Below are 16,257 nucleotides of genomic sequence, written 5' to 3' on the forward strand. Positions count from 1 at the left end.
CTTGGGTGACATCTATGCTATATTAAAAGGTAGCAGCTTCAGAGACACATGCAAGTTTACACCAGCTGAGAATCTGTTTTCTTTTCTTGAAGTACTTTGCTTCTCTCATGGAAAGTCTTTTTTTAATGCATTACATTCAGTTAAGTGCATTTCAAATGCATCTTTCCAAGGAAAAGCAATTCCAAATAAATCACTTCTGTTCTTTTGGACAGCATAGACTGCAGCAATGATTGAAAGTGTTTGCACAGAACTAGGGCAGAAAAAGAATGACTTTGCTGGGAAAACGTAAACAGTATAAACAAGCTTGGGAGACTAAGGCAGATATGCATGAGAGAGAACTGTGAAAACAAAACTTTGAAAATGTGAAAGTTTAGCCTTCCAGTTTTGCCCAGATTCTAAAATAGGACGAAAACAAAAAGTATTGCTAAAAACAAATGTTCTAATGGAAACAAATTTAATAAGAAGATCTTATATTGTACTGCACTGGCTGTGGAATTCTCCATTAAGATAACAGGTAAGTAATAGGCTAATTTCTGCTGCTCTTTGTGCAAGCGTATTATACTGAAAACATCCGAATTGCCAACGTGAGTACAAAAAAGAAAAAAAATGGATTGTGAACACCCATGGAAAACTTTCTCCTTTTTCTTTTAAATATTAAAAGGAAACAACATTCAAATGTATTCAATTTAAAATATTAACATTCACGACTAACAGTTTTCTAGACACACGATGAGGTTTAGGACTAATTTACTTTGAAAGTCTCTTTTAAAATGTACATGTTCTCTCTTTAGATGCATTAGGAATAATAAAAGTCAGCATGATGTAGACCCACATGTATTGTGCATATGTACATAGAAATAATATATTTTATATATTATTATATGTCTAATACACATAAACACATACACAAACACACTTCCAGTTTTATGTTACTGCTTAAAAGTTATTTGTTTGTCAACTCACATCTGTTTTGGTAAAGGAAGCATTCAACGCTTCCTTGGCACAGCGGTATCAAGGATATAGTCAATTCCAGAGCTCTGACAATTTGCTACACCAAAGACTTAAAATATTTTCCAGTAACAGAATAGTTACATGAGCAACTAAGAGACTGTTTTCCATAAGCGTAAAGCTTAACCGGGGAAACTACTACATATGAAACCCAATGACATAGCTACACATGCTTTTAGAACAGAGATGACTGTAGCACTGAGGTAATGCCAATATTGTGTACACACTCTGTAGGAATGACAGCTAATCAGAAGCACAGAAGGAATTTTGCTAGCAGATCAAGAACACTGTAAACACATTGGGAACAGATGGGAACAACTTCTTAAAGAGAAATTCTATTTTGTTTTCCTAACTGTAGACTCGGTCTTCTCATTGGAGAAATTCCTTCAATTGCTTTCATAAATAGCTTATGTTATGTTTAGTATTTACTATAGAAGTGACTAGATATATAATGTTTAAATATCACTGTGTGCATGTTATTATTAAAAACATACTGATAACAATAGTTTCTTCCAATTGACTGTGGACTGGTTTGAATCTTTTATCTGCATGATTTCATGGACTCTTGTGGGCCCAATCCTACCCAGCTCTTGCATGTGCCAGGAATGCTATTGGAAGCAGCTGATTAGTTTGAATGCACAGAATATACAACTAAGGTAGTAATTACATCGGTGGCCAAGGAAATGTATCAGTGTGCTTTCTTCCCTCAGTTTTGTTCTTAATTGTACCCTAGTCTAAATCTGGATTGCAATACCCAGACAGCCCACAGAACAATAATGCATTCCTGGAGCAGGTCCCTTTATTTAGCCAGATAAGACATTAGTCACCAAGAACGAGACATGCAGATTTGTGGTTTTCAACCTGAGCATACGAACATTATAGAAGCTGTCAAAAAACAGCTGCCGACAGACTGCAGAATGCAAGTGACTGGATGGGTGGTGTATATATAATTCCTTCAACAGAAAAATACCCACGTTGAGGAATATCTTGCCCTTTGAGAGTCAGTGGAAAAATTCCCACTGGCTCTTAGTGGGCCAGGATTTCAACAGTTGTGTTGTATCAGGAAAAGCCAATTCAAAGGGACAAACACTACGTTTCTTAACGCAGAGCAAGACTCCAGCTGATCAGGAATTCAGAGTACGGTAACATTTGAAGTTGACAGGACATACATCATGCAATTCTTGAACTTGCAATGCATGTTGTGTATTCAGGTACTTAGTTTTGTCCACTAAAAAGTGCAGTCACATTGTTCTACACTGCTATTCTGCCACTGTCTTTTTGCATAATCTGCAAATAATGTAGATTCTGGCATTGAACCTGTAAACACATACATGCCTGACACTTCTGTGTGGGCAGTCCCACCACAACCTAAACCAGTTACTTGAGAAGAGCATAAATTAAGAATCTAAATCATTTAGCTGAAATACTTCTGAAGACAGTTGTTCCTACTGCACTGATCATTAAAACAGCATCAAGACTTTTTATCTGAAGTGTCATCTCGTCTGATTTAGTATCACCACGTGCCTTTTGTGCTGGAGATTTTCAAAGTCAGATAAAGACTTTGGGATTGCTCCTATATGCAGTCAGGTCAGTGAAAGTTTAAGCAGGCTACAAAAGTAAATACTGTGAAAATACCGATCATTATTCTTAATTGAGAATTTCAGACCATATTGCAGCATGCGTACTTGGAAAGAAAACACACGGATTCAGATCTGGTCTTACTCATATTTATCCAGATCTAGCGTGTCTCCTTTCAATGTAGGGAAAGGACCTCAAATTCAGAGCACAACAATCGGGCTTTTAGCACATCACTGATCAGAACGGGTTTAAACCGTTCTATGCATTATCACTGCAAATGAATGACAAGATGCCCAGTATGCACAATATGACTGGAAAGACTCTGCGTTGGCACAACTGTAAGAGCAGGAAAATCTGACCCCAGGGTATCTGGCATAAGTTTATTAAGGTAGAGAGCAAAAAAACCCCTCAGCTATTTTTATTATTATTTCAATCTCAGCCCCTATAAAACGTACGGATGACTAAATGAATCATTGTAGATCAAATCCAAGTGTGATTTATAGCCTACGCTATTTCTTAACTATCCTTCAGAAACAGGATTTCTTTTCCTGGTTCTGCAGATCCACTGCTTACACACACAAGCAAGTGACTAGATGTAGCAATCTCAGTAAAGCAACCGTATTTGTAAAAACAGAGGATCTCGCATCTCTTTTGGAAAGCTGAAGAAGTGGCAAGACTCTTAACTATCTCTCAGCTGATACTGGAAGGCACAGAATCACACACTCCCCACTGTTTCTGAAGGAAGTGAAATAGCGGACAATTACCTTTCAATAAACCAGTTCGGTGTTTGTGGGAAAAATCTCAAACAGTAACACCCTGGCACGCGTACAAGCTTCAAACTCGAGCTAACTTTTTGTCAAGCGAACAAAGTCCAAACAAAACAGAAGCTTTATCTTTTTAGTTGTGTAATTACAACACAAAACCTAATTATGAAATAACTCAAGTGTGACCTCTTTCCGGTACAATAATGTCAATAAGATTAAAGGAATATTTAGTAAGAAAATCCACACCACTTTATCACCTAATTCAGCCTCTCTTGAAAGAGCTCCAGGTGTACTGAATTAGTCTTAAAGACCCTTTTCAAACCAATGAGCCTCTAATTCTCTCCAGATGCAAAGACAGAAATTCGGTTAGCTAATATTAGAGGTTTTAGACAGAATCCTTTAAGTGCTGCTCGGGGTATTTTTATCTCCCTTTCTACCTATTTATTGCCGATTGCTTCCTCAAGGCTGTACTACAACACCACCGGTTATAGAATCAGCTCAACATTTCGCTCACTAAAAATAAACGAAGCTTTTCCTCACGCCCCTTTCTCCCCGCAGATTACATATCACACGCTGAGGTTAACGCAAAAGCACGCACACACGCGTAACCGCACACGCATTCAGACGGCGCAAAAAGAGTGTTCCCGGGTTAAAACAATGAAACCGTTTCGATCACTACTCACCACGCTGAGTTTCTAGGAGAGCTGTTCCAGGATAAATCAGCTGGAGCTCCCTTTTCAGCGAGGCAGAAAGGAGCGATGTTTCGTTCCCTCCCGCCCCGGCCAAGGAAGAGACAGAGCTACGCGAGCCTGATCCTCCCGCCGGCTATAATCCAGTTACCGAGGCCGGTGGCTGCAGGGGGAGAGGTGCCCCGGCCGCGCCGCGCCGCGCCGCGCTCCGCTCCGCCGAGAAGCGCTGCTGCGGGCAGCGCCGGCAGCCGGTCAGATTGTCAGCGACGGCCCCGAAACATCAGCGCTTCCTGTGACATCACCCTGACCCCGCCCGCAGCCCGCGCTAAGTTACTCTTCTTTCCCGAAGGGCACGTCCCGGGGAAGCCGGGCTGCTCGGGTGCTTCCAGGCAGGAGAGCGGAGCTGCCCGAGCCCCCAGCGTCGCCGTCTGCTCCTCTCGGGACGCGGCCGGCCCGCACCTTGCCCGCGGTCGGCGGCAGCTCGCCCGCCCCGCTCCGAAACCGGTCGGAAAATAGCTCGCTCGCTCGCTCGGCTGGAAAGGAGGAGACCACGGGACCTGTCTTTGCACGTATCGAGCCGGTGCGATTCGTCCTCCTCCTCGAACTAGACCCAGAAAATAAATCACTTTGGACCTTTACTCAGGGACAAGTAATACACAATAGCTGCATTCCTCCTTAGTGGCACTGACCTGACCCACCTCTGCCAGAAACTGCAGGGGCTGCGTTACGTCCTGTACTCTAAGTGCTGAAAAGCTCTGCGGAGAAATACTTTCGTTCCTCAAACGTAAAACTGCATTAAAGGTCAGAATCAAATTCGCAAATTCAAGCAAGAGCATAGGTTAAAGCGCCGCTTTGTTTTACACCCGAGAAAAGACCCTGTATTTAAGTAACCAACTCTTTGAAATACCAAGGGTAGAAAAAAGGCAGCAGGAATATCACTATTGCTGCACACATCTCTAGGCTGCATTTTTTTCAAATGCCGGTGATTCGAAAGCACAAGTATGAGCTTCCCAGTTTGAAAACCACCATAACTGAAGACAAACCAAAACTAATGGCGGTCCTTCTACTAGCTTCAAAGAACTTTCTATCGGGACCTAAAAACGTTTCTTTGAGAGCGTTTACCACTTGTTCTTTGCACGATTGATACCTGTCCTACAGACGGAATCTGGGCTCTCCGAATCAATAGACAGTCGCTGCGTGCACAAGACAATACTATGCTGAACAAATAGGGAGCTCACGGAGCATTAAACTCAAATACTATTAACACCTCTAACACCGGTACTCCTTAAGGAAGGCCATAAGGACCTCTGAAAGGTCATGGTTTCCTAAGTGCTTATCAAAATTATAACCACTTAATTCGCTTATGAAATAAGATAAAGTATTCTGCTTTCTTCTCACTACCTGTTGCTCATCCACCTTTTTCACCAGCAGAAACATTTGTGGAACAAGTTGTGAACTGGATAAGGGAATTCATCTAGCCATTGAAAATCTTTCCTTCAAAAAAACCAACCAAACAACAACAAAAACCAGCAAGAAACCCAAAACTAAGAAAAGAAACCAACCTAGAACAAAAAACCAACCACAAGCCAGGGTCAGGAAAAATCGGAAGAGGGGAAAGAGGGGCAGGAATACTTTAAATCCATACGGCCACTGGATAATATGAATTGTTAAGTCACACTCCAGGGTCAGTAAAAGAGCAGGCATATGCCTTTAATACTCATTTGGCATATGCGATTGTTGGTGCTTCTAGGACCTTACATCAACGGGAGAACGTTTGAATTTTATAATCAGCGAAGAACTAAGAACTGGCACTCTAAGCTTCTAGGCAACGTAAACAGACAAACCCCGGGGATTAGCTCTGATTCTGAAGAGTGATAGAAATTAACCTCTCTGAAATAAGCGATGTCAGCTCAGGTAGTAGAATTTCATCAGAGGTGAGCCTGGTTGCATTATTTTAGAGCAATTAGGTCTAGGCTATAGGTTACAACATGGTATGTTACACATTGTAACCCGGAAAATAATCCACGTATTCCAGCCCAGCGCACACGTTCAAGGCAGGCGTCTGAACTGGCTGGAGAGATTTATTACATAGGCCATGTTTGATTTGGCATGTCAAATTCAAGTGGAGTTGGGTGGGGGTTTGGGGTCTTTTATTTTAGTTCCAAAGTCTTACACTCTACTTCTTTAGCTATCATTGGAACTCTCCTACTTCTACTCTACAGGTATTTGAGACATCTCAGCTGGTGTAATTTGCACTTCAAAGACGCAGAAGGCCCCCACGCTACTTCAGCTACCCCTCCTTCTGGCTGAAAGGCACGTAAATTACACCGATACAGGCTGCCCTGGTTATCAACAGCGTGGGTGTGAGCGGTTCAAAAGGGATCTAAATGAGCACAACTGACCGTGCTTTAACCAAGGAAAGCTTAAAACCACGCAAAGGGGAAAAAAACCCCAAAACCCAAACTAATTCCACCTCTTAGCACAAATCTCGACCTGATCCGAAAAGTTCAAGGATAAACACGGTTTTGCAAATAACGAGACCGCTCCTCCTCATCCCCACGGTCGGCTCCGAGAATCCCTCTCTCTAGCGTTGCAGCTGTGACAAACGCCTGCCGGCAAGGGGACGGCCGGGGTCGGCTGGCTCCCCCGCGCCTCTTCCCTCCGGACAGGCAGTCCAGCCTCGGCCGTGCCCGGGGCAGCGGGGGCGCTGGCCGCCGCGTTTCCCGACCGCGTTGCGTTGCGTTGCAGAGCCCTCGCTGCCCCTCTCCGGGGGTGCCTTGCCGCGCCCTCCCCGCCCCGCACCGGCGCCGGCGGCGCCCCCGCGCGGCGGTCGGCGGGGCAGCGCAGGGAGCGAGCGAGCGGGCGGGCGGGCGCGCCGCGGCCCGTCTGCGCCCGCCCGCGGCCCGTCTGCGCCCGCCCGCGGCCCGTCTGCGCCCGCCCGCGGCCCGTCTGCGCCCGCCCGCGGCCCGTCTGCGCCCGCCCGCGGCGCGGGGCGGCCGTCCCCAGTCCCCCGCCGCCGTCTGCCCCCCATCGCGGCCCGGCGAGTCGAGGAACCGGGAACACCGCCTCGAGGCAGGGTGCCTAACTCACGCGCGGTCAGTGACAAAAGGGACACGTGAAAAAAACCAAAACGTGACGCGCGACTCGCAACGTGGCACGGCTACAGGTTCACAAGAGATCACGGGAGAGACAAAACCAAGGGAACTCCTCGTGTTTGGCCTACGGTATAGTATTGCCTATGAACAAAATATTTAGGCTTCCCGTATAAACACTCCATAACCGTAAAATGTATATGCTGCTTTACCTGAACCTGGCTCTTTCTCGAGAGAAGATGGCACCGGAAGCAACCAGTTACAAAATATAATCCTCGTGTCCACTTTAATATGTTTGAAAGGTAGAATCTAGAAAGGTGAAGACTTTCTCAAAATGTAAATAAACGTACCAGTTCTGAAACACTAGATGGATGGGAGACGCAGGGAGAAACGTTGGCTCAAATGAACGGGAAAGAAAAGAGAAGCAGGGGACAGAAAGTAAAAAGGAGAAAAAGGAGGGCATACCAGTAAAAATGTGAGGGGAAAAAAAGAACAAATAAAAAGACTTTAAATTCTTTCTCAAAGACATTTTGCTTCATCACCTCTGTGGACTAAGGGCACATACCACGTTATTGCAGGTCAGATGATACAGGGAAGCTCATCAAACCTCTGTAAAATTGCTTCCGCTTGTTGGCTCCCATCACACAAAGTGGGAGAAATTTCACACCACCCTGCATATTTCCTCCAAAGCAACCGGGGCAGATTCTGGAATGAAATGACAGGGTGAATGGACTCTAGTTAACTAGAAATGTACAGCCATTCTAACACCTTAGCATAGCTTCATTTTCTGACCTCTTTACCATTCTGCCATCTGATTCCCTATCTTTTCCCTGTGTTGTGGCTCAATTATCCCCCCTTATACATTCACCCTTTAATTACCTTTGAGAAATGCACAGGTCTTTTTATCTTATTCTTGCATTTGGTTGTTCTGCAGATATTAGCAATACAGGAATGAAAAGTGGTGAATGAAGTAGAAGGGCACAAAAGAAACTTCTTGTGGAGTTGATGAAGATCAGATCACATTGCAATTTGGACTTTTTAAGGGAAAACTAATTCAATGCACTGTAGAGCTATAAAAAAAAAACCAAGATAGGAAGACAGCTGGATAACTGGTATGGTGGCCAAACCTAGGACACACACCAAGAAGAGTGTGCGCTCTCAGATCAAATCTCCAACTGTAATCAGATCAGTTTTTATACAGTCTACAACATTTCAGTCTTCATTCTCATTGGACTAAGTAACAAGCCTAAAAGATGAATCATTTTGTAATGTTTTCTTAGTCAATTGAAGTAGAGGTACTGTTGAGATGCTATAACTATAAAGTCTTTTCCTTGTCTCGACAATGACGTAAGAGATCCCTCAATGGATCACTTTTTAAATCACTGTTACTACAAAATGAATGCACGAGAACTTTCTGTGGTATAACGTAAGTAGGGGGTGGCAAAGTGTGGGGGAGTACCTGTTAGTCCTGTCCTAGCTACCACAGTCCTGGAAGAAGAGAAGACCTCACAGTCCTGGAGAGCGACTGAGCACACTCAGTGAGGAGACCCTGTTAGTTTGCGAGAGAGCTCAGCAAGCAGGAGATTTAGAAGGCTGAGGAGCAGCCACACAGCCAGGTTTCTGCAGGGATGGAAAGGATGTTTTTTCCTAGACTTCCAGGGTGGATTTTGTAGGTGTTGAATCTAGGCAGCCAGGGACAAGTCGCTGGACCAAGAGGGAGCCTGAAGGAGAGACATTGCCATGAAATGACACAGGGATCACAAGGCAATCTGTGTACGAACAAATGCAACTATTCTTTCCTAGCTATCTTTTATATCTATTGTCTCATTCAGAATATTCTGTATTAGAAAGTTCATCATTCTAGTTTATGATCTAATAAAACTTAAGAGTTTACAAATCCTTGTTAGTGTTCTTGGTGGGACAGCTTTAAGAAACACCATGGGCAAACCCCTTCCCCTTCCTCCCAACCCCTGCAAGGCTCTGATCAGAGTCCCATCACAACTGAAAACACCACAGTCACAGCTGGGCAGAGGACACTGCCTCAGAAACAGCTCTGTCCCCATCACCTTTATTTGGGCTTGATGCTGAGGAAAAACTCTCCTTAAAGAAACACTGCCCTCAATAACACAGATTCATATAAACACTAGCATTATCTGAATGTTGCACTCCTGCTGCTGAAAAATGAGTTTCATTCTCTTTTAAGTGACAGCTCTAGAAGATGTTTTAGTTTAATGTGAATCATGGTCAGATACCTCAGAATCATGCTAGGGAATACTGCATTTCTTTATAAAAGGATTTTAACAGGGTGTGTAGGATAGTACTGCCTATCTGTCAGACATCAGTGACAGAAGGCAGGTATTGCAAATGTGTTACTTACCCAGCACATGACGCTTTCTTTTTGCTTTAATCTGAAACCATAGACTCAGAATGTCCTTACTGAGTCACTGAGCTGCTGGAGAAGCTAAGTTGCACATACCTCAGCTCTCTCTCCACTCCGAGGTACATCACACCATCCAGCAGTTACGTTAGTTTTAATACGGGCAGCCCAGGGGAAATTATTACGACCAATAATGGAAGATTAGGTATTTTTACTGCATTCACCATAAAATTTATACAAGAAAAGGTGCAGACATTTGCGCACTCACCTACATTCCTAGCCAGGCAGACACAAGCCAGTGTCAGTGTAGAGGCGGGGTAAATGTGGCATTAGTGGAGTGTTCAGCCCACTGGTAAGTCCTGACTCCTGTACCTAGGGTGCCTAAAGCAACTCCTGCTTTTGGCGGCCACGTACACTACTGTGCTAAGGCAGTTGCTATGCTACAAGCAGAAAGGCCTGGGAGCAGCTTAAACCTTGGGTTCTCCACTTGTCTGCAACGACAAGTTCCAGCTGGTCCAAGTATTTAGCCTACTGCTCTGCTCCTGCGCAGTGCAACCCACATCTACAGACTCAACTCCTCGTGCGTGGAGTACAGATGATACCTGGAGAGTAAGGTCAATAAAAACGATGAACTAGAATGAGAAAATACCAAGCTGGAAGTGAAACTGGCAGGTAACAACACACCAAATTAATTCTGTGTAGAGAACTGATGTTACTACTTTTCACCAGTCTATGGAGTTCATAGGTTTCCTGCCAGAACTGCACTTGTCTGATTTATATAGTTATTGCATTGTGGTGCTCATACATTTTATATGAGAAGACTCTACATAAATATTTTCTGATGTACATTTAGTTCAAAGTTCATCAGGCGTATAAAACATAGGTTTTCTGAAATCGCACGTGCAAGTCCTAGTGCACAGGCAAAGGCAGCTTAGTCCAACAGATCATTTATTATTCTGTCATTGCTGTCCTTGCTCCTCGCTGTAGTGTCTCAGCCCCTCACATCTATTTCAGCTACTTATTTCCACACCACCTCTCACAAACAGCAGTGTAACTATCCTTGGTGGTTTTAAGCATAAAAAGAAAACATGTGACACATTAAAAAAAGATTTACATCATCAAAGAAGGTAGGAAAGTTTCAAAAATATCCTGCTATCTTTTGTTTCATAGGCAGCAAGGTGCTTCTAAAAACCTTAATAGGAAACCAACTACCTTTTTTTTTTTTCCTTTCCTTTAAAAAAATCTCATTATAAAAGATTTACCTAAGATCAGAGAAATGCCTTGCAGAAGGGTGGGAACTGTACCACTGTTTCATGTCAGTCTTAAAAAACCCCACCAAAATCCAACTAAAAAACCCCTCAAAGTCAACTGGAGAGTAAGCATAGTGTTATCTCTAAAGCAACTGTATTTATTTCCATGAAAGGCATTCCTTCTGGTTTTTGTAAAAATTTAATACATATTTCTGGAAATTATTAACTTGCTAGCCATGAGTATAGTTCAGTAACAAGGGTAAAAATCAATGATCCCAGCAAATGTATTTTTAAATCTTTGCAAATATCTGTCACATTGCTTCACACATTTACAACTTTAACATTCTCTTCATGGTTTTTGGTGATTTTCTGATCTCACATTCATTTCACAACAGTGTAATTATATGCACTTTGATGGAGTTAAATCTAGCTTGCATAACCTAAAATAAATCTGATTAAAACAAACCCAGTGTCTATTTCCTTTTTATAGCAATAGACCTATCTTTTAATCTATGATTGAAGCAATCATGCTTGACAAGTGATTACTCTTTGACAAGAATTATGCTTTCTTTAGCACAAAAATAGATGTCAAAAAAGAATGGGGTAATAAAGTAAATTTGAATCTTGTCTACTTTTTAATTATTATAAGTTATACACCCACACAGTCTGTTCTGTCCTGTTTCAGCTCTGACAATTATATACAATCAAGCTACAATTTAGGAGCCTTTATCAAAGTAAAAGGTGATGTTTATTAACATGAATGAGGAATACATAATGTAAATATAAGTGGCTTAATAATATGTAATCAAAATAATCAGTACAGTAAATACATTTAAATGTTGTACACTAAAGGTTTGCATTCACAGGTGGATAGTAGTTTACCACACATTTCCATAAAAATCAAAGTTGTATTCTTTCAGGGATTATTTCCTCGCCCAGAGCCTTTACTGACTGTTTCTTTCTTTTCTTGTTGATTTTTATTAATCTTCTTTCGCCTTTTTTTTTATTGAATCCTAAAAGGTAAAATGATGAAAGAAAGATTAGATGCTGTGTGAGTGACACATCCAAGATTATCAGAAATAAGAGACAAGTCTTGTTTTTAAGAAATATTCTTTAAAAAAAAAAAAGAACAGAGAACACTGTCTTACCTAAAGTCTTCATATGCCTGACCAATGCCAAGTTGTCTTATTTCTGTTCTTGTACACTGTATTTTACTGTCCATCTTTCTCTCTAGCTCTGTCTCTCTTCTGATTTCCATTTTCACTTTTCTAAGACTTTTCACTATTACATTTTATCAGGCCAATGCTTAGTACCAAAAGTTTCAAGAATGTTTCAGCCTGCATAATATTTACCTCTTACGGCAGTCTGTGGCTGTATCACTACCCATACCTTTCTTGCAGATCCTCAGACATGACTTTCTGGAGGTGAAATTATTTTCATTCCCACCACAACCACTGTAGCTAAACGGGTGACATCTTCCAGTTGAGTAGTTGTAGAAAAATCTTAACTCTTTGGCTCTACAAAGCCCTCTGTCCATAGGGGTCATGCACAAGGAAGGGATAGGAGGTGGTTCTAGAGATACAAAGAAAAACAAGGTTAGAGACAACACTGCAGTTTACCAATTTTCTGTTATATTGATATTATATATTAGATTTGAAGCTCACAGAACTTTGAAATTTATATGAAATTTACTGGCAAATTTAATTCTGCCCTCCTGAAAATCCAGGATACTTTACATAAGCATCTGTCTTTTTATGATTACAAAAAATACCACAGCAAATGTTACTCTCTCTTTGAATTCCAAAAGCCAGCAAAAGCTTACCTGAAAGTAAGGTTCATTTCCTATATATTTAGTGATAAAATTGGTATTTCTGTGATAGAAGATAGTACGCGAATTCAATTAGAGAAGTTTCAAGGGAAGTATTTGTAGGAAGTGAAGTGAAATAAATTAAACTTGGACAGCTTTAAAAATACGGTAAAAATTTATGATCATTAATGAAGTGAATTTTCTTAATTGCTGCTAGACATTCTGTAATCAGTAGAAGGTAAAAGTACCCAGCATTTCCAATGTAAGACTCAATACCTTAATATTGGGTTTGTCGTATGAATACAGAAAGCTTGACCTAAGTAATAGAAGTCGGTCTACTGGAAAACACTGAGCAATTATCAAGAAATAGATTGTAACTCTCAGAATAACAAAGGACTGAATGTGAAGAATAAGTGCACGAAGTGACTGAGATGCTAGTGCTTTAGTGCTGCTGTCAGGTTTTTACCATTCGAAGGAGTAGGCTCATGGTTTGTTTCTTCAGTGTCGCTGCAAGTGATAGTACGAGAACTGAAACACCGGAAGATGAACCTGAGGTATCCGAAGTACCTGGGCACTGGAACAAGTTGAAGCAGCAAATCCGTGCCAGAATTCCCAAACCTGGAGAAACTCCATCATCTATCACCCTGGAGTGACTCATATACAAAATTAGAACTGACACAATTGCTGCACAGGATGCAAGAAATGGGAGCCATTATATCATCAGTTACGAGGGATCTAAAGGAGCGTCATTTTTATTCAAGAGTAGCAGAATTGAGATAGCTGAGATCTGAATGCATAAACGGAAACTTGAAGCTAGTCAGATGGCCTTCTTGAAGTTACAAAGCCAGGTAGAAGTGGCTCAGAGGAAAAACCAAGTAAAAATTTTAGGGAATAATTTGGGTTATAACAGAGCTGGGGACATCCTGTTGTCACAAAAGTAGGAAGCAGATGAGTTGCTGAAAGCAAGAAGTTATTAAGAAGAATTAACCTGGGCAATTCAAGAGACTGACAAGAAAATATCCAAAAAGAACATGGACATCTTACATGTCTTACACATATTACACCTGCTCAGAAAGGTTCATCTGCCAAGTATAATAGCTGAACTGGAATGGTGAAAGACTATGAAAAATTGCTAGGAAAGAAACAGAACGGTGATTTATGGAGAGCTAAGACAGCAAAGTGAAATTAATGATATATTTGAAGCTGTGTTAGCAACATCATACTATTTAAAAAGAATCCCGAAACGCAAAAACCGAGTCATAAGTTCATTTTCCAAGATATATTAAGTTAGTTTCAGCTTATAAAGCAAGCACTACTTAATTTCTTCTTATGACTGTAACATTATTGTAAGAGTAAGGTTCACTCTGGATCCAGAGTAAGAGCCCACAATGTAATACAATTTATATTACATCTACTGTTTTATTTATAATGAAGATGGTAGTTAAATTAACTAATGCAATACTTTTGGTACCACTCTGAGAAGTCTTATGCCTAGAACTAATGTAATCTCTCTCTAGCTAGAGAGGATCTTAGCTTTCAAAGCATATGTTCAGCAACATTAAAAAAAAATGCTTACCTAATTTTAAACTGATAATTTCTGAACCTAAAAAGAACAAAGCAGAAAGGCTTGCCAGTGATGAAAGGGCCAAATAGCATAGGTTTGTTAATTATATAACAGAATTTAAAGCTACACTTTGTAAAGTAGATTACTTATCTGGTATGTAAAATTTTCCAGAGACACTCCATAGGCGCCTCATGAAGGAGTTCTCACAGCAACTGTAAGATTTAGGGGAGCCATGGAGCCAGTGATGTGGTTACTGGTGAATAAGGACTACCTATGTACATACAATGCAACTGGCAGGGTGGCAAACAAATGCTTTTTAGAATCCCTCTTGTACTCTTTCTAAAAATTGTGGTGGTGTTTGTCTAGCTCATTACTAGACAAATGTCCCAGATACCAATCACTATACCTGTTCATCCTCAAAATATCTGCATATTCTTTACACTCACAGAAGCAACCAGCCCATGAAGACAACCTCTTAGTTTTGCCATATCAAAGCCATTTTTTTCCAGCAAAACAGTATATTAAAATAAAATGACATAATTTCCTGTCTGTTGAGGATCATAAAAAATATGAATTGATTTTAATATACTGATCACTAAGACTTGTTAACTTTCAGTTACTGTAAATATAAAATATGTACTGTGTCATGCCCAGCCCAACATCTCTATTGGCAGGACAATCTATAAACCTGTGAGGTAGTATGTTAACACAGTCACTAGGAGCATTAGATCCAGGTAAGTTTTCTCTGTTCAGCCCCAGCTTCTAATGCTGTACTTATGTATATGATGTTACAGTAAGTTTAGATATTATGCCTGTTCTTGAGTTTCTCAAATGTTTTGGTTTTAGAACTTCATTTTTCTGAGAGTTGTTGAAATGTTTTATCTCCTGCTTTTTCTATGGAGGAAAAAAAGAAGAAAGAAGCAAATCCCATAACCTGCAAAACTACACAGAGGAAGGAGTACACACTGAAAACAGTAAAAAAAAAAAAGCAATACATGTCCCACTGTCAGAATTATGTTCCCTAATCTAGTCATTAGAGGTCTATGAATTACAGATACCAACTGTATTGAGAGACTACTTGAGATAGAAATGCTGTTTTTAACTCTACTTTTTTCTCAGTTTGGGTTACCTTTTAGCAATTTTTTTCACAGTGCAAGTAGCATTACTCATTACATTACATAACTCATTACATGTTAACACTAAGTGGATTGTATGAACCTAAAAATTAATAAATGAAACACTTTCTAACTTTCTTATACATGCAACTACACGGCCCATCCTATCGCCTTTGATGCAATTTCTACAGAAATGAACTGGTTATTTACATTGACAGCAATAAGCCTTAAGAATCTGGCTTCACCCTTGTGTTCATGCTATTCTATTTATCCAAAATATCTGACTTAAACAGGTTTTCAATATCCAATAGCATGCTCATAAACTTGGAGTTGCTACGTATATTATTTGCCAAAAATACGCCATATAAATCAGGTCATGAAGAGGCATGGGAAAAAAGAATTTACAATTCATATAGACAAAGGACAAATGAAAGCTTCCAAGCTGAGTTAGTCAAACATTTCCAGGTGTAAAGTTTTCTTCTGGAACATGCCAATACAATGCAATACAAAGTGTTCCTCAGAAACGTGCCAATTCCACCAAAAACTTTTGAAGGAAATTAGAGCTTGGAACCCATCTCAAGTGGAGCGTGGGAACTAGAACTCCTGCCACTAGCTCTGCAGGAGCTTCTCAAATGGGTTTCAGGCTTTACAACAGCAAAATACAGCACAGATCTTTCTCTTATCTTTCTGGTACTTCTTTTTCTTGATGATGCAGATGTTTGGACTGATTTTGTTTTGGTGAGAGAATGAGAACCAAAACTGCAATATTTTGTTTCTGAAAAAATAGGTAAACTAATTATATGAAATAAGCAGTAGATAAAAAATGCTATTATTCTTACCTAGAAAAAGACTACTGTATCTTACCCTTCACTGCTACCTAAACAATCTTTAAATGTGTATGGTTTAAGATGTAATTCTTGTAATACAGCCTTTTCTTGAATCCCAGACACCACTCTCTGTGGTGTGAGCAGATGACACGATCATACTTCAGAATGTCTGAAATATGCATATTC

At 40.8% G+C, this 16,257-nt stretch overlaps 2 protein-coding genes across 7 annotated transcripts in view; both read right to left on the reverse strand.

Annotated features, from left to right (window-relative positions):
- The window catches only part of CALCRL (calcitonin receptor like receptor), a 76,943-nt gene extending 65,576 nt beyond the window's left edge, over positions 1-11,367 (reverse strand). Inside the window, exons 1-4 of one of the 3 annotated variants that reach the window (XM_052793706.1) lie at positions 9,777-11,367; positions 8,591-8,852; positions 8,011-8,201; positions 7,697-7,836 (exon numbers count right to left, since the gene is read on the reverse strand). The gene's annotated coding sequence lies outside the window, so the exon portion shown is untranslated. Of the gene's footprint in view, positions 1-4,033; positions 4,440-7,343; positions 7,454-7,696; positions 7,837-8,010; positions 8,202-8,590; positions 8,853-9,776 lie in introns of those variants that run through there. The other 2 variants (XM_052793708.1, XM_052793707.1) reach the window with 2 other exon arrangements.
- Positions 11,368-11,483: 116 nt separating this feature from the next.
- The window catches only part of TFPI (tissue factor pathway inhibitor), a 42,967-nt gene continuing 38,193 nt past the window's right edge, over positions 11,484-16,257 (reverse strand). For 3 of the 4 annotated variants that reach the window (XM_052793711.1, XM_052793712.1, XM_052793710.1), the window contains exons 8-10: positions 13,032-13,139; positions 12,148-12,330; positions 11,484-11,771 (exon numbers count right to left, since the gene is read on the reverse strand). In XM_052793711.1, coding sequence (XP_052649671.1) covers positions 11,659-11,771; positions 12,148-12,330; positions 13,032-13,139 — 404 coding nt within the window. In that variant the 3' untranslated portion in view covers positions 11,484-11,658. The remainder of the gene's footprint in view (positions 11,772-12,147; positions 12,331-13,031; positions 13,140-16,257) is intronic. The other variant, XM_052793713.1, reaches the window with a different exon arrangement.

Source organism: Harpia harpyja, chromosome 7, assembly GCF_026419915.1.
Source record: "Harpia harpyja isolate bHarHar1 chromosome 7, bHarHar1 primary haplotype, whole genome shotgun sequence".
NCBI classification, from domain to species: domain Eukaryota; kingdom Metazoa; phylum Chordata; class Aves; order Accipitriformes; family Accipitridae; genus Harpia; species Harpia harpyja.